The 19,329-nt window shown below is 38.5% G+C and overlaps 1 protein-coding gene across 5 annotated transcripts in view; it reads right to left on the minus strand.

Annotated features, from left to right (window-relative positions):
- Nucleotides 1-19,329, minus strand: part of itgb6.L (integrin subunit beta 6 L homeolog) — a 65,713-nt gene that overhangs the window by 17,873 nt on the left and 28,511 nt on the right. The window contains exons 1-9 of one of the 5 annotated variants that reach the window (XM_018235840.2): nt 18,261-19,115; nt 18,075-18,151; nt 13,422-13,501; nt 11,285-11,489; nt 8,525-8,771; nt 7,566-7,728; nt 5,002-5,163; nt 3,488-3,583; nt 208-297 (exon numbers count right to left, since the gene is read on the minus strand). In XM_018235840.2, coding sequence (XP_018091329.1) covers nt 208-297; nt 3,488-3,583; nt 5,002-5,163; nt 7,566-7,728; nt 8,525-8,771; nt 11,285-11,489; nt 13,422-13,501; nt 18,075-18,135 — 1,104 coding nt within the window. In that variant the 5' untranslated portion in view covers nt 18,136-18,151; nt 18,261-19,115. Of the gene's footprint in view, nt 1-207; nt 298-3,487; nt 3,584-5,001; nt 5,164-7,565; nt 7,732-8,524; nt 8,772-9,130; nt 9,300-11,284; nt 11,490-13,421; nt 13,502-18,074; nt 18,152-18,260; nt 19,116-19,329 lie in introns of those variants that run through there. The other 4 variants (XM_018235839.2, XM_041577103.1, XM_018235841.2 and 1 more) reach the window with 4 other exon arrangements.

The raw sequence follows: 19,329 nt of genomic DNA on the forward strand, positions 1-19,329 counted from the left end.
CAGCACATCAACGTGGGAATCCATTCATCATGCTTTGCTGTGTGGGTGAATATTGCCACTGTGTGCCTTATTGCCCTGTGGGTAACTGTCCAATAAATATTTAAAAATATTCAGTCAGTCTGTGAATTGCTCAGGAGGTAGAGAAAGTGTTTGAGATTCATAAGTAGCAAGCTTGTAAATGGATAACACAGTCATCAAAGAACTTACTTTATATGCATTTATAATTAGCTGTAGGACATTCCCAGAATCCTTTGCCAAAAGTCCAACAGTGGCCCCTGGAATTAGGCTGGCATAGCCCTGCAATAAACAATAAGAGATGGTTAATTTGGTAATATCTAGTGGCTACTGCAACAATAGAGATCATTTTAGAAGTACTCAGTAGCTCTGTACAGAGTCAATACAATGATAAATGACATTTTATTACTGTACCTGTAGTCATCTAAATAAAATACTGATGCAGAAAAAGTCCTCTTCAGGTGCATTTATTGAATATTTCCTAAAAGCCCTTAGTTTGTGTTTTGCATGTTCCTACCATTTGGGAACAACTGCGCGATATTCATGGTTGTTGCATAACCTGGTAATAGTTTGTGCGTGAATGGGTTATTTTTTTTTAAGTTTCATTATTTTAGTCTAGATATTATTGGCCAACCATTGCCAATGATGTGTGCACTGATGTGCCTCAGTATCACTATATGTGTAACTGGAAAAACTTCCAGTTACACATATAGTGATACTAAGGCATTTTTTAGAGGCTGTAGAGTAAAAAAAACTGTCTCTTAAATAACCAAGTACAGGTAAAATGTAGCTCATTCCACACTATGAAGTTCATTCTGGAACTCCCAGCACCATCAAAAAGAAATATTTCTGCACTACAGATCCGAGCATGTTTTAAACCTAAAATATTTTGGTGCAATATGGATGTGAAAATGTTATTTTCTATTAAAAGGGTAGTTAACCTTAACTTTTAGTATGTTATAGAATGTCTTATTCTTAGCAACTTTTCAGTTGGTCTTCATTTTAATTTTATAGTTTTTAAATGATTTGTCTTTTTCTTTCTGTTGGTCAGATGGGAGTCATTGACCCTGGCAGCCAAAACGCTATTTCTCTGTTAGGCAACAATTTTATTGTTACTTTTAATTAACTCTTTCTAATGAGGCGTCTACTGTACATATTCCTGTCTCTCATTCATACCACTGTTTACCTCCCAGCTGTCCCGATTTTTGCTGAAATGCTGAACAAAAAGCTAAATAATTCAAAATCTATGAAAATTAAAATGAAAACCAGTTGCAAGTTGTCTTAGAATAGGCCTGTCAACAATATACTAAAAGTTAATCTAACAACGAAACAATGAGAAAGTGTAATATCGGCCCCACTGGCCATGAGATCTAAAGTGCAATGAGGCCTGGACACCTGTGTGGCAGGTTCACCTATAAATAGAGGCTGCTGAAGGAAGAAACTGACAATTTAAGGTTGTGGGTGAGGAGAGCAGAGGAAGAGCTCAACCCAAATCAGCTCAGGACCTGGAAATCTTGTGAGGAAGTTGGCCAAACCCCTCCCAGTCTCAGGATAAACCCATCAGTCCTGCAGCCTTCTGGAAGGCCTGTACATCTCTATTTATAGGTTACGTTGCTGTAGTACATTAAGGGGCTATTAAATAATGACAGACAGTATTTCTGTAATTGCCTCTGTAGCTCTCACAATACTGTCAGCTGCCATGTGTTTATATATGAAAAACTATTTAATACAACTTCAGGCACAGCTCCAAACAGAAAGAACCTCAAGCACATTTAATATGTACAGACAGGACAACATGTTTAATAAACAATTGGATAATACAAGGCAGAACTCATTTGACTAAAATACTGTATGGGAAAACATACCCCCCTTTTTTATATTAACTCATTTAGTTGGGTTTATGTAGAACAGCTGCATAAGCATTTAGATATACTGTCCCTTTTACTCTCTCTCTCTTCTTAGACCAATTGAATAAATACAAAATAATTTTTGTAGCACAAGTTCGGGGTTGCAGACAGGCACTTTCATGAACACGGACACAAATACCCATTTTCTTTACCCACAATGCAGTGTTTTCTCCAAAATGTCAGCATAATTGCAGCTTTGTGGGGCGTTGCATCTGCTGCGTTTGTAGTGGATGCATCAAAATGAACACAATTTGTGTGTGTGCAAATCAGGTGCAAGTTGCAGCTAACCTTTTCAGAGTATGGGTTGCTTCACTTCCAGCTTACAAAGTCAAAACTCCATTATCATATGATTCTTGTGGCATACTTATTGACTCAAGCTGCTATGGGAATTCTGGAATTACTGTCCAAGGTTCCCCAGCATCACTTGTGCATGATTCAGCAGAAGAGGTGGGACAGACGCAATGGCGTCCAGGTATGTTTAATGAATGGCATCAATAAGCACAGGATCTGTGTCTATTTTGACTGCACTTGTGGCTGTGTTTGTATGTGACAATTATAGTGACAATTACAGAAGCAATTTGGGGCATTTCAGTCCCAAATTGCTTCCGTCATTGTGGTTGTGAATTACATAAAAGCTCCAGTGCTGTGGTTTTCTTGTTCCTTGTCTGAAAAAATGCTCATGTTTTTTAGGAAGAAATCACACAATAATTGCCTCTACTGGGATTTTAAATTGAGTTGGAAAAAATAGGATAAACAGCTCATATTTCACAGTTTCTATATTGGGTCTTTAGTGGGCAAAATGCACAAAACATTGGAATGTGCCACCCACTGCTTTTTTATACTTGTATCACAATAGTTCTTTTTTATTATCAAATCAACTGTAAAATTCCCTAGAGTTTATCACTCTGTTTTTCTGATTTGTTCTGAGAGCGTTCTTTGCTTTTCTGATCTGGGAAGAAAGCCAAGATGATTTCAGTTTGTAGATGAACTTTATTTCTTGTACCCAATATTGTACAGCAACAGGCTAGAGTCCTGCTGGATGACAGACAGTATTCATAATGTCCTCTAGGGTTATTGCTAATACAGGTAGTATATGTGCACCATTCTCGTCCTTGAACTAAACAACGTCCATTAAATAATTTAAAGATATGCTGCTGGCTTTGGTAGCCAATATCCAGCTATGTGCTTAAAATACCTGCTAGTAATTGCTAATTTTTGTTTGTGGATAATTCTATGGGGTGTCAGTCAGTAGCTAATAATGCAAATAAAGTGCTTGCATGTAAAGGCAATTAACTTGAGGAATAAAAACACAATTTTGCCTCTTTATAGGCCTCTGGTAAGGTCTCACCTGGAGTATACAGTGCAGTTTTGGGCCCCAATAAGAATGATATAAATGAGCTGGAGAGAGTGTAGAGTTGTGCAACTACACTGGGAAAGGGGATTAAGGATAGAAAGTGTAGACTGTCAAGGTTGGAGTTGTTTTCTCTGGAGAAAAGATGCTTGAAAGGGGAATCTCGGGGAACTGATTTTTCATTTGGAGTGATAATAATGTTTTCATTCCATACCTGGTATAAAGAAACATGTGCTTTTGTAACTGCAAAAATGAGAAGAATGTTGTTTTCCACTAGTTTTTCAATGAGCTGTCCAACTGATGGATATTCCTGCAGGGAATAAAATATCATTATATATACATTTTCACAGTATAAAAATTAAAAGTTTTGACTGTTTCACACCACTAAAGCTTGTAGATGGTTTAGAGGAAAAGGTCCTAATTTCTCTGTGCCTAGCCCAACATGTTACCAGGAAAACTCACAGTGGACTCAGATGTCAGTGGAACCTCCTGCTCACCCAACTATGTGTCCTTGTATGGCTTTACCATAGTTGTCATGTATGGGAGAGAGGGGGTATTATATAGGGAAGAATATATGTCACATGAATGAAGACATGAGCGAAGAGGGGAAGCAAAATTTTTCACACACACAAATTTCTGTAGTGGGGAAAGTGTCCCCTTTTTTTATTATTGTTTTATATCATCAACGTTTCGGGGGGGGGGTACAACCTCCCTTCATCAGGATACAATTACATGTGCAGCACAAACCTTTAAAGGCATAACCCCGCCTCTTCCATTGTGGTCACACATTCCCATGTATCATTACATTTTGGAATTGAAAAAATCTTTTTCATAAAGTGCAAAGTCCCAGTAGAACGTGGATAAATAGTTCAGAAAAGTTCATAAAAAATTCATAAAAAAATGTGTAAGTCCAATATCCCATAAGACCATAAATCCCCAATAGTGATGAGTATAATACCATATCCAAAAAATTTTTTATGAATTTTTTATGAACTTTTATGAACTATTTATCCACGTTCTACTGGGACTTTGCACTTTATGAAAAAGATTTTTTCAATTCGAAAATGTATTATATATGAAAAGGGTAAATTGTAATGATACACAGGAATGTGTGACCACAAGGGAAGAGGCGGGGTTATGCCTTTATAGGTTTCTGCTGCACATGTAATTGTATCCTGATGAAGGGAGGTTGTACCCCCCGAAACGTTGATGTTGGTGATATAAAACAATAATAAAAAAAGGGGACACTTTCCCCACTACAGAAATTTGTGTGTGTGTGCGGATCTGTGAACAAAAAAACTGCTGTTGCTAAGGGGCCGTGCCGGGTCAACGGAGAACCAGCACCACTGCTGCATAGTAAGTAAATTCCGGGTGTGCAGTGTATAACGTACATTTCAGGCTCTCCAAGTGGACACTGGTGCTACAACTTTTATTAGTTATAACAGTGCTTAGTGGTTGGTGTCACTTGGATCACAAGACTTGCAATAATATTTCCTCTAGGGATGCAACGAATCCAGGATTTGGCCAGCAGGTTTCAGAATCGTTAAAATCACATGACTTCCTGTCACACAAACAAGGAAATTGCAGTTCAGTTTGGGATTTGGCTGAATCTTTCATGAAAGATTCCAGATTCGGCCAAATCCCAACATAGTGTATTCCATGCATCCCTAGTTTCATCTGTTGTAATATATAAAGATATGAGAGGCAAGTAGTAATGTTTTACTGTACCTGGACTGTAGACATATAGTATTCATTATTGCTGTCAAGGTGACACAGGCCATCATTTGGGATCACAATGCCAGCTAGCTTGCTGTCCATACCATAGTGAGAGTCAGCATCACTAACAAACACCAGAAGATGTAAAGACCCATTCCTCCAGCCAATTCGTTCCTAGAATTACAAGTCTTAATTGAGATCCATATTCACAGAACAGTGTGCTCGCTTTAAATAAACAATTACAAACATAGATGTTTATTGGCCTTAAAGGGGTGGTTCACCTTTAAAGTGATACTGACACTAAACATTTTATTTTCAAAATATTAATCTACATGAAAAGTTACCTATAGGTCATGTTGATCATTTTTTGCTGATATTTCTACGTTTGTAAGTAATTGTTATTTGAAGTTCCTAAACCTGACTGTTTTGCCAACCTGACTGTCCCATGTCAGCCTGTCAGTTAGAGTTTCTAATACTAACAGACTCCTGCTGCATAAATATGGCAGCCCCCTCATAGGGAAAAAATGGGGTAAGAAAGGTAAGGTAAAAGCATCAGGCAGATACTTTTATAAATGGCATTCAAAGATAATGTTATGATAGATATTAAAAAAGTGTATTTTCTGATGTCAGTATCTCTTTAAGTTAACTTTAAGTATGTTATAGAATGGCCAATTCTAAGCAACTTTTCTTTTTTTATAGTTTTTAAATTATTTGCCTTGTTTTGGCTCTTTTCAGCTTTCAAATGGGGGTCACTGAAGCAAGCTAAAAAATGCTCTGTAAGACCACAAATGTATTGCTATTGTTACTTTTTATTACTCATCTTTCTAATCAGGCCCTCTCCTATTCATATTCCAGTCTTTTATTCAAATCAATGCATGCTTGCAAGGTTAATTTGGAAAAAATTGCGAAACAGCAAACTAGCAAAAACCAAAAATAATAAAACATGAAAACCAATTGCATATTGTCTCAGATATCACTCTACTAAAAGTTAATTTCAAGGTGAACAACCCCTTTAAATATATCATGTTACTGGATTGTTTGGAAAGTTGGCTGTACACAGGGAATCAATTGATATAAACTCCAGGCAAGCAAAAACACATCTTATTCATGTTTCAATAAAGCTAATATCTGTGTGTGCTGTAACAATGTTATGACACAATGTCATTTGAGCATGGTGTCACTGTCGTGACTGTGTTGGGTGAGCCACTGTGTATTTCTGTGAAAGGAAAATTCAGATTAAAAGCACCAAGCCTTGCAAAGCTGGTAGAAATGTGTACTTATACACAGTCATAAATAATGGCAAAACATTTTATTTTAACTGGTTATAATTATTAGATAAAAGTCACATGATGCCTAATTAATAAGGATAATAGATCTATACTAACTGCTTGGAAACTACAGTGCAACAAGTTCAACTTGCATTTATTCTGATTGAATTGAGGTGGAAACTTAAGTATTTTGATTTGTTTGATTTCCGATTATTCATTTAATGTATTTGTCACCTTTCAAGAGTTAGGTTGCTCCTTAATCTACCACATTGAGACTTTCTGATTCTTTGTTTAGTAGTTTGCAGAAGAGCCAAAACCCATCATATCTATTCCCAAACCTCCATTTTATTTTTCATTAAGACTAAACCTATTAGGTTTCCTCCGAATGAATTAGCATACATAACATAGTCTCTCCTTTTCTGTTACCAGTATCAGAACTTACCTTTGACTTTAGGCTATAGATTTATACTTCTACATAAATCTTGTCCTACTAGGGTTAAGCATGTATAAACAAGCATATGTTACACTGTACCACAATGATTAGCACTAGTGAGACTATCATAAAGGGATATACATTTAAATCCATGTGATGATGTGATCTATATGAAGGAATAGTAGTTCAGCAATATTTTAAGCTATTCCACACGGGGAGATAGCGACGCGTTTGCGGTCGCGGCGACAAAGCGCCGCGACAGTCGCCGCGACCGGCGCAGGCGACAGTTTTGTATGGGCGCCTATGTAAAAACGCCTGTGCTAACCACACGAGGCGATGCGCTTTTTCAACAGTCGCCTGAAAATGCCTCGCCAGGCTTTTTCAGGCAACTGTTGAAAAGCGCATCGCCTCGTGTGGTTAGCAAAAGCGTTTTTACATAGGCGCCCATACAAAACTGTCGCCTGCGCCGGTCGCGGCGCCGCGACAGTCGCCGCGACCGGCGCAGGCGACAGTTTTGTATGGGCGCCTATGTAAAAATGCCTGTGCTAACCACACGAGGCGATGCGCTTTTTCAACAGTCGCCTGAAAATGCCTCGCCAGGCTTTTTCAGGCAACTGTTGAAAAGCGCATCGCCTCGTGTGGTTAGCAAAAGCGTTTTTACATAGGCGCCCATACAAAACTGTCGCCTGCGCCGGTCGCGGCGACTGTCGTGGCGCTTTGTCGCCGCGACCGCAAACGCGTCGCTATCTCCCCGTGTGGACTAGCCCTTAGGTAACCTATGGCTAACCAACAATTTACATCACATTAATGCTGTTTGGTTTCCTATAATGACATACTGTATATTCCTAAATGTATCCCAGCAGGCTTTCATTCACCTTGCAAACAGCTGCTTGCATAATGGCATCAAATCCTCCCTCTGGTGTGTCAATATTTCCCGAGATCCTCTGCTTCGTCACTATTTCATTAAAGTTCTGGGCATTTGGCGTTAAGGACAGAACATGCTTGTACCCAAAGGTCGGCAGGCAGTAATAAGGTATACTACTGCAACAGGAATGAAAAAGAATGGTGTGAACAAAAGGGAAACTCGAGATGGATTTTCATATTTCAAAAGACTTTTCTGTTAATTCACATATAACTGATTGGACATACCAGGGATGACTGTCATTGGAAAACTCTCTTGTAGGCTTAAAGTGGTTGTTCACCTTTAATTAACTTAAAAATAAATAACTTAAATTAACTTTTAGTATGATGTAGACTAGAGAGTCTTATTCTGAGACAATTTGGAATTGTTTTTTTTAATTTCAGTTTAATGAGTTATTTAGCTTTTTATTCAGCAGCGCTCTAGTTTGCAGTTTCTGGTTGCTGGGGTCCAAATTACCCTAGCAACCATGCATTGATTTTAATAAGAGACTGGAATATGAGTAGGATAGGGGCTGAATAGAAAGATGAGTAAAATAGCAATAACAATAAATGTGTAGCCTTAAAAAAACATTGGCCTTTTAGATGGGGTAGCTGACCCTTATTTGAGAGCTGAAAAAAGAAGAAGAAGGCAAATATTTTAAAAAATAAAATATGAAGGCTAATTGAAAAGTTGCTTAGAATAGGTTATTCTATAACATACTAACAGGTAGCTTAAAGGTAATAAAGTGTGGGATGCCTACTTTTGAAAGGTGGGAGTCATAAAGGTCTCAGTTGTATGGCTATATCTGACATGGTTAACAAGGAATACTTACTATAGTTCTAAAACTAACTGCCCTGTAGACAGCTGGAGACAACTTAAGACCCATATCAGGCAGTCAAGAGTCAACAGGTAGGATACGGAATGATCACTTACTGGCAAGGGTTTTCAATATCCTTCGGAACTGTTTTAATATAAGGGGAAACTGGTTTCTCTACAAAAGATCCAAATCCCAACTGAAAATTGTTTGTTAACTTGGACATTTCCCTTGAAAGACTTGAACCCAGTTCCTTTATTGTTTTCAGATCATCATCCATGGAGGCAGAGAGATCCATCAGGTAGTACAGGTCTACAGGATAATTTTCAGTCTGACGAACGTTTATCTGGAATGTTAGTTCTCTACCTGGAGAAGACAAAAGAAGGCAAAACAAGAGTCAGCACATTGTCACTTTTACACAAACCCTTCCATAGAACTTTGTGGCTCCAACAAAGAAGAGGATACTGGGACCAGCCCAAGGCTGACCACATGAATCCTACATTTGGATGGTTGAATGCCACAGGGGGACAGATCCATCCACATTAATCCTTCACACATCTGCTTGTTACTTAAAATAATGACATCAACAAAAATTTTGCACTGTAACTAAACTTCAAAATTGATAGTGTTGTTTGAGTGTTCCGAGGTAAGATACTGCTTAAATAGGCAAGTAAGGTAAAACAAATAATTGTTAGGAACACCCCCTAGTGATTCTAGTTGCTTACCTGTTACAAGGGGCTGATGCTCATCTTCAAAAAACACACCAACCCAGTATACTGTTCACTTAGCACACACCACCATTTTCTTTCCCACTGCACAACTTCTAGAAGCGCTCATGTGAAGTACAGAAATTTCTGAAAAAGTTCTGTTGCTACACATGCACTCATCCAAGTCCTGGAAGACAGGAATAAAATGGCAGTGCGGCACTCAGTGAACAATATTGGCACCCCCTGTGATTTTACCCTTCCTATTCCTTTAATGTCTCTGGTGAGTTTGAATGAAACCAAGAAGAGAGTGAACTGAAAAATAAACAGGCAGGGGTTTCTCTGGTGGATCCTATTGCATAATTTTGGCCACTGGCCCTGTAGGACTATAAAATCTTATTGTAAAAGTTTAAACAGAGTAAACCTCTGGCCCTGGAAAGAATATTGCTTTAATAACCCATATGTGTGGTTGGTGCACTACAGCTTCTATCATACTTTAAACTATGTTACTATACTGGAGAAACATATTTATGGTAGATGTCCCCTTTAAATGAAATGGACCTTTTGAATGCAAGAAGTACAGTTTTTGTAAATAAAAGAAAAAGGCCAGATATCATGTAAGGAGAAAAATCTTTTCCCTTCTCAATATTATTAAGGTAAGATGTTGTAGCATTTTTTTGGTTGAATTTTTGAGACCATCCTCAAAAAAGCTTCACTCTTAAAGGGACACTAAACCCAACCATAAAGGTGTCCAACTGCACCCGCTAGTTCTCTATAGGAGTTGAGAAAAAACATAATTACACATGGAAACCAATTGACCAATGTGAATTTTACTGACCAGTCAGCCATCTTGCCCTTATCTTACGTACAAAGATTGTTTTGAGGTCATTATATTACACTGGAATCAGACATGAGAATAAAGGACAGACTTGCTCAGTGCTGGGAAATTGTGCTTAAAGCTTCCAACTCCAGTTGCAGGAACAAAAAACATGGAGCCAGATTTACACTGATCAGCTGGGATTCTCATTGGAGGATTATTTTGCATTTTATTGCTGCAGCAGGCACTGAAGAGCTAGGGGAAAGTTATTTGTGCAATATTGTTTTAAGAATAATGTTCCTTTAAATGGATAATAAATCCACACTTTACTCGTTGTTTCTGGACTACAAATCCCAGCATACTTTAACATATTATCAAGGTCAAGGCATGCTGAGAGCTGTAGCCCAGCAACATCAGGATTGTATTATTAAAGCAATATTGCACACAAAAAACTTTCCCCAGCTCTCCAGGGCCCAGGGCAGCATTATAGCATGGAGAATTCAACCCTTCATTAAAAAAAACCTTACCCCCTACCCTAAATAGATCCCCCTCCTTCCTCCCAGCCTAGCTGCTACCCCGGGTAAATGGCCCTTACTTTTTACTTACTTGGTGCAGATTCTGTCCACGGGTGCCATCTCCTACTCTTTGCTAATCTTCAGGAAGTAAGTGCCGTATTTGCGCATGTGCAGTTGGAGCAGACTGCCGGTCCTGAACAACTGCACATGCACTGATAGTCACAGAAATTGCCGAAGCACCAGAAGAAGACCCGGAAATTACCAAAGAAGAAGAAGATGGCTGCCGTGAACTCTGATGCCCTGAATCTGCACAGAGGGGTAAGTAAAGAGTTAGGGACATTTACCCGGGATAGCAGCTAGGCTGGGGAGGAGGAGGTAAGGGGGTCTTTGTTGGATAGGGGGTAGGGTTTTTTTTCATTAAGGGTTTAGTTCTCCTTTAAGCACAGTTTTCCAGCACTGAACAAGTCTGTCTTTCTTCCAAAGTCTGGTTCCAGTGTAATATAATGACCTCAAAATGACACAATAATCTCTATTAGAGATTTTATCTGTAAAATAAGATTAAGATGGCTGACATAGTGCTGGGAATCCGCATTCTCACTGGGCAATTCTCTTGCATCTTTAATTAAGTTTTTGGTCAGCAGAATTCTTATAGGTGAATTGGTTTCCATAATTATGTTATTTCTCAACCTTTACAGAGAACATGGGGTTGTAATGAAACACCTTTATGGTTGGGTTTAGTGTGTCTTTAAATATGAGCCATGCCATAGCATCTGACAATAAAATATCTAAGCAGTGTTGTTATCAATAACACCTAAGAGGCATAGGAAATGTAATGTTTCTTACCAGGTCTCAGTTTGAGAAGAAGCTTCTGAGGACTGATCTGAGTGGCATCAGAACTGTTTTCCTGTGCACCTTCTGTAAGTGGCTTATTTCTAAGAACTTTTAATTTGGAATCTGGAAATTCAATAGACTCAGCAGGACATCCTTTAGACTGAAGAACTTCATAGGTATCACATCTAACTGCAATATCCAAAGAATCAGTAAAATTCTACAAATGTGGAAACAAAAATGGATTTCAAATGAAACACCTCTTTGCTGAAACCAACAATAAGCATGCATTATGAGTACTGAGGTTCACTGGACAAATACATCACTGTAGATTGTAGGGTACATATATTTTTGCTTTCATTTTGAGGCATATCATTCCCTCTGATTCTGGTACAGTGGAACTGTCCTAAAAATGAACATGGTCTCTGACATGAAAAATAAATCTCAAAAACATATTGTGCTTAAAGTGCTATGAACAGACTCAGACAGGCCTACTAGAGTATCAGAGTATCTGCTCCATCCCAAGAACTACACTCTTGTAGGCCCACCTCTTTCTGGTAATTAAATTAGAATTGTTACTTGTACACTGAGTCAATTGTTGGGAAACCACGTGAGTTATATCAAATGTCACACAATTGTGTTACAGTCTTTTGAGACTCCTGCAATGCACAGTTCAATGTTTTGGGTGCTCCATATTTGGTTTTTTTGGGGGTGAGTTGATTTGCATTAACTGCCCTTGCAACTCTGTGGTCCCTGTATAACTACTACAGTATATCATATTTGATGGAAAAATAAAAATTCTATGGCAATGGCTTGCATTTCCATGAGAGGTGATGCCAAAGAATGTATGATCTGTGACATTAAGGGGGTTATGTAATAAAAGGCACTATGTTTGCCCATGAGCATTAACCTATAGCAATATAAACAGCAAAAAGGCAGGGCTACCTTGAATCCGCAGGGCCAAAAGTATAAGTTAAAAAAATAAATCTTTATTAATCATAATTAAAGTATAAATGCATCTCCGTAGGCCCAGTAACCTATAGCAACCAATCAGCAGGTGGCATTTATTGGTCATCTTATTGGATGCTATGGGTTACTGCTCCTGGGCAAACTGGTATGCCTATTATTACATATGGGGGCAGAAAGGTTAAACAGCAGCTCTTATATAGTTCAATAGATACTATATTATATTATAATATACCCCTGCACTATTTGGCTTATTTCCTGGTTCACTGTAGGTTGAAGAGCAGCTTCTAGGGCACACCTTAATTTCAGTACAGAAGCTCATATTGATTTGCTCTAGTTTATCACCTTAACAGTCACAAAGTCTGATTATGTTGTATCCTAAGAATGGTTTCTTTTTGTCCTGGCAGGAAGTGGAATGCGACTGAAATAACTTGATAAATTCCACCATCGCTGTTTTGTTTCGTCCAAGTGATTCATTCCTTATAAAATCTAGATAGCCCTTTTATCCATATTATCAATCTTTCTAATCCTGACTATACTTACTGCAAAGCCTTGTTCTATTCCCTCCCTGGACTTTCTTACAGTGTTTTCATACAAACTCTGCTGCTAGGCCAAACGTGACTAATGAACTAAAAATATTTTCATTGTTCTGCACAAACGTGCACAAACGTATGTCGGATATGAATAGGATTAGCTGGTGGGCAAAAAGCTTGTTCTGAGATGGAAACAATGTCAAAACACTCTAAATGGCTCATCAAATATTACAGTTTGTGGATCCTAGTGTCAAGGCTGGACAGGTTGCCTCTTCTTGGCACATTTAATTACAGAAATCACTGAAAAAATCTGTTTTCCATTTTTATAACTTAAATGAGCCTCTAAGAGTTATATGGCTTAATGTTTTCATTGGGATCATGTGAAAAAAAAGCATAATCAATGATTTTTATGCAGTTTAGCCAAGAATGTTTGTTAGCATTTTCCGTAATATTTTTAAATTATAAACATAAACCCCCATATGTAATAAAATACTCTAAGTTTGCCCAGGAGCAGTAACCCATAGCAACCAGTAGGATCTTTGCTTTTAAACAGGTGACCAGTAAATGCTACCTTCTGATTGGTTGATATAGGTTACTGCTCCTGGGCAAGCTTAGTGCATTTTATTACATAACCCCAATTGTGTTTCTTTTACCTTATGAAAGCACCAAGCGCAGTGAGGCCCCAGTTTCAGGCATTCTCCGCAAGTCATTGTACTTCCCAAAGCGCAACTTCCTATAGTCAAGTAAAGAATAAGCACAACTCAGGCATTGTGTATATGCAGAATAAAATAGACAGTTCTTGTTGGAAGGCAGAAATATGCAATTCTCTCTGATGATATCCATGCCAAGATCAGTTTCCCCTTGTGCAAGGGAATGGTGACAGGATTTATGGGATTTGTAGTCCAGCAACCTTGATATGAAAGGTTTATATCCCCTTAGTTCATTACCATATGAAATCAGGAAAGCCAATAATGCACAGTAGTCTCCCTTTATAGGGCGAGGTGCAATGGGGGAGATTTCAGATGAATTAGGAGAGAACTACAGTTCAAATGGCTGGTTCACCTTTAGGCTAATCAACTTTTTAATCGGCTTTCATTTTTTCTTTTTTATAGTTTTTGAATTATTTGGTCACTGACCCCATCTTAAAAACAAATGCGCTGTAAGGCTACACTTTTATTGTTATTGCTACTTTTTATTACTCATCTTTTTATTCAGGTCCTCTCCTATTCATATTGCAGGCTCTTATTACAATCCTTGCATGGTTGCTAGAGTAATATGAACCACATAGCAACCAGATTGCTGAAATTGCAGACTGGAGACCTATTGAATAAAAAGCTTAATAATGCAAAAACCACAAATAATGAAATATGAAAATCAATTGCAAATTGTCTCGGCATATCTCACGCTACATCATACTGAAAGTTAATTGAAAGGTGAACAATGCCTTTTATCATTTTAAAATCTATTTTAAGCTCAGCTGATGCCGCCTATGCCACCCGTTTCAATAATATAGGTGCAGATTTCAGAAATCACTAATCCCACTGACTGCCAACTTGCACCCATTTTTTGCACTTAACATATTAACAAAATAAGGCTTGTAGTGTAAATTGTAATTTGTATGTTCATATTACATTCCCTTATGCTTCATTATTCTAGGCCTGTTCTTCCTAGAGCCACTGACCCAGCCAGAAGAATGTACTTAGTGGGGAAAGGATTTCCCCAATGCAAACACTGTGTTCTACTAAATAGATAAACATAAATAAGAAACATAAAAAGAGAAATTGCTTCATAAAATATGGGCTGCTTATTCCCTAAATGCCTGGGCATGATCAGTTATTTATAGGAGTACTAAAAGCAAATCAACTATTTTTTTCATTCCTTAACTTTGGTGCTATAAGAACTAAAATGGATATAAAACTACTTAATGGGGTTGTTCAGCAACTTTTAGTATCTTATAGAATAGCCAATTCTAAGCAACTTTTCAATTGGTCTTAATTGTTTATTTTTTTATAGTTTATTAATTATTTGCTTTCTTCTTCTGAATCTGTACAGCTTTTAAAAGAGGGTCACTGACCCCATCTAAAAACAAATACTCTGTAAGGCTACAAATGTATTGTAATTGTTACTTTTTATTACTCATATTTCTATTCAGCCCATCCCCTATTTATAATCCAGTGCCTTGTTCGAATTATGCATGGTTGCTAGGGATCCTAGTAACCAGATTGCTGAAATGGCAAGATGGAGAGCTGCTAAAGAAAACTAAACTAAACTAAAACCACAAATAATAAAAAATGAAAACCAGTTACAAATTCTACATACTAAAAGTTCCTTTAAAGGTGGACAACCCCTTTAATGTTCAGTGCTCCTTAGGGGAGGGCCCTGCTAACTTATGGGGTCCCATGATTACTGATGTGGCTCTGCCCATATCTCTCCAAATTAAGCACCCTATGCTTAATTACACACCCCATGCTTAATTACATATGCAAAGAGATTTCTCCAAGATTCTCTCCTTTTTGTGTATGTCAGTCATATCAAGGTTGGAATGAGCCAGCGGAAAACTGGAAAAAAACCCAGTGGGCTCCACTGGCCCAGACCAACCACAGCAGCCTGTAACACTGATCATCTGCACTACTTCCGGATCTACCCCCTGCCCCAACCACAGCAGCCACATGAAGAGATGGTACTGCTGGCGTCAGGGGAAAAGGGACGGGGGTTGTGGCTGGACGGGGGGGGATCGGGGTAGCGGAGGGGGCATTGCAGGGCCCTGATCTGGACCCCCCCAGTCCAACACTGCACCTCATTGTTATGTAACTTATTAAGATTCTGGTTTAATTTTCCAATATAACATATATATATGTGTATATATATATATATATATAGATAGATAGATAGATAGATATATGTGTGTGTGTATATATGTGTATAGATATATATATATGTGTGTGTATATATATATATATATATATATATATATATATATATATATATGTGTGTATATATATATATATCTATATATATCTATCTATAGATATATATATATAGATATATATATATATATATATATATATATATAGTAAGATATGGGTGTCTAAAGGGCACTATATTGTGTATTCACCAGCATTAAGGGAAAACTGTATTGCTGCAGCTGGTAAAGCAGTCTAAAGTGTGAACCGGCTCAGTAAAAGATGGATTATGGGTCCCTGGAGTGGATGGAAGAGAGTAGGATGGGCTTCCATCCCTTGCTCTAGGTAAGGTTTTGCAGCTGGCTAAACTAGGTAGCTAGCTAAGCAATTAGTTAATTAAGGATAGTTAAAAGGAGGTGTGGATCAGTACCTCAAGTGAGATCTCCTGGAGTGGAGGTGGGTGAGGGGCCACAGAAGGAGTGCTGGTGAGCACCAGGTAACAAGTGTATTATTCCCCTGAGTTGGAGGTCTGGGAGAAGACCAGAGAAACCGCTCCCAGGAGACAAGTGTCTCAAGTGTGCCCAGAGAGGATTGTGGGAATTGTGGTCCGCTAAATGCCAGTGAGGGCTAAAACTCAAATGTGAGTGAGTAAAGAGAACACCAGTGAGGGTCTAAAGTGGGACTGGTTATGTTTTGTGATTCCCCCATGTGAAGCCAGTGGGCTGAAGATTTGTTTTGTTGTTTTGAAAATAAAAGCCAAAGTGACAATTTAAACTCTACAAAGTGGTCATGCTCCATATCTATAAAGTAAACCAGGCATAAAAGTAATAACTATACTTTCAACATTTCCTGACTCATAGACTTTTATTTATTTATTTTTTTAACAATTGGTTCCAGTTCTCCTTCCTTTTGTGCTAGTTTGCCCCTAATTGTAAGGATGTTAAATGGATTTAGGATGACTCTAATTTTAACTGATATTGCCATAGGGTCTGCCAGTACAAATTTGTCATAATAAAGCCGTAATTGTCCCACCATGGACTGTCTACTATATGTATCATTTGCAATACTTCATCCTGCCCTAGAGGGCTAAAGGTAATGCATGTGTCAATTTTACTCTGGTTCTTACGCCCAAAAAGTTTTAATTAATGTTGGAAACTTATTTAGATTTACATTTATTTGCAATAATACACTCTGGGAATAAAGTGTTGTTGTGGGATTGCAGGTATAGTAGGGAGAGATGGTGCCTATAGTAGCAGTGGGATAATAGTCTCTGGGCAGGGACTGTGGCTGTGAGATAACAGGTATAGTAAGGAGAGATGGTGCCTATAGTAGCAGTGGGGATAATACACTCTGGGAATAAACTGTGATGGCGGGATAGCAGGTATACTAGGAAGAGATAGTAGCAGTGGGGAGGGGATAATAGCATCAGGAAAGGAACTATGGCTGTGGTATAGAAGGGAGAGATGGTGCCTATAGTAGCAGTGGGATAATAGTCTCTGGAAAGGGACTGTGGCTGTGGGATAGCAGGTATAGTAGGGAGAGATGGTAGCAGTGGGAGGGGATAATAGCATCAGGAAAGGAACTATGGCTGTGGTATAGAAGGGAGAGATGGTGCCTATAGTAGCAGTGGGATAATAGTCTCTGGAAAGGGACTGTGGCTGTGGGATAGCAGGTATAGTAGGGAGAGATGGTAGCAGTGGGAGGGGATAATAGCATCAGGAAAGGAACTATGGCTGTGGTATAGAAGGGAGAGATGGTGCCTATAGTAGCAGTGGGATAATAGTCTCTGGGAAGGACTGTGGCTGCGGAATAGCAGGTATAGTAGGGAGATTGCTTCAGTTTACACCATTGCTACTTAAACCTGCAGCAGAGGTACACTGTTCAACTCTGACCATGGGGTGTGTACTTATACTGAGTTTTGTAGTTCAACAACAGCTAAGTAGCAATGCATTTGACGGTGATATATACATACAGTATAGTGGATTATTTTTTGCTCTAACCCAACAACACTGAAACAGCCCTGGGAATATTTATACACATAAATAAAATTAAGGTGAGCAGTGGATTAGAACATCATAGAATCCCAAGACAGTACTGGATACGTTTAGTGAATAATTATGTTCCTTGCACTAACCATAAACTAAACAAGTAATATTTTGTAAGAGCAGTGGCACCACATACCACACTACGTAGCACCTGGGAATATTTCCATAGAGTTTAAATTGGATGCATAGAACTCTCAAGACACGACCACCTGTGGGTACAACCCTTCACTGCGCCGTTCACTCCTTGTGTCTCACTCCACACTATGACAATCACTCCAGTACAGTATAAAGGACAGCGCAAGGTGTTATTAATTAACAGTTAAAAGTAAATTGCTTCAATCATTAACTCTTTTCTTACCTTGCACGTGATTTTTTCCATGCAGAATGAAAGCAAAGAGGCAGATCAATTCAATCCCCATTCGTTTTTACTTCTAGCTGTAGAAACAATAAAAAATAAAAGTGGTGGTGTGTGTGTGAAAAAGGACCTTGACACACCCTAGATTTATACGTCTGTTCCTGTAGCCCCCCTGTGTCAGGTACTTACATTCCACTGCAAACCAGGAGCTGTAAAAAGTAATAAGGCTGACGGTTTCAGAGCCAAGAATCAGCACTGCTTTTCCACCTACAGGGAAGGACTTCCTTATTTTTCCTTTTTCGGAGTACAGGTATGGTATGAGAAAGTGGGTGGGGATACTTCCCCAGGTTAGAAAAAAAGAACTTGTTTCACGGTCCTAAAGACACTGTCACTTTATTTATGCCATTCAAATGCTCATGAGCCACTGGTTTGGAAGGCTACTGGGGTTCACATTTCAAACAAGGACGGCATTGAAGAATACATTGTTTCATCCAACGGAGAATGTAGGCTCTCTACCCACTGTTGGCTGACGTTAGAGTCCAGCATGTCATACTGTGGCCATGATAATGAAGGAATGTTGAATCACACTTCTGGGTGCGAATGCGCATTAAGCTTTTTCTATTGTCTGTACGTTTGTATGGCTGATTTAACGCTCTGAACACAAAATGCTAATTCAATTAATTCCGGACAAAATAGCTTGTGCTATGCAGAGGAGATCTTCTTTTAGAGACATAAGCGTTACTTGTAGGGTTTAGAAAGTGGAAGTTCCATGGTACAGACAGAATAAACTATATGAAATTTCTCAGAACACAATTTCCAGATTATTCCCACTTTTATGCAGTTGTGCACTGATAACTTACAAAACAATTGTATCATCTTCCTCTAGGTCAGCCCCAGTCAGTATCTGATCTGCACACATTCCTTACTTGGCAGTGTAGATTCACCCAAATATTGCTGGACTATAACATTTTGCAACCTATTATCAAGTGTTAAAGGGGAAAGCAATACTCCACCCAAACGTTGCTAGACTGCAATTTCCAGCATTCTCCAGGTCATGCGGAAAGCATTATGGGGATTATACTCCTGCAATAGTAGAGATTGTTAAAGCAACATTGTAATTCTTTTCCTCCAGAGTCAGCAGCCAAAATGATGCAAGAGTATCCTCCAATGAGAATCCTGCCTGTTCTGTTTAATTTGTTTTTAAAATGATAATCTGTAAGCAGTGGTGTAACAAAAGGTGGGGAGCAGACTACATGGT

Source organism: Xenopus laevis, chromosome 9_10L (genome assembly GCF_017654675.1).
Source record: "Xenopus laevis strain J_2021 chromosome 9_10L, Xenopus_laevis_v10.1, whole genome shotgun sequence".
Taxonomy (NCBI): domain Eukaryota; kingdom Metazoa; phylum Chordata; class Amphibia; order Anura; family Pipidae; genus Xenopus; species Xenopus laevis.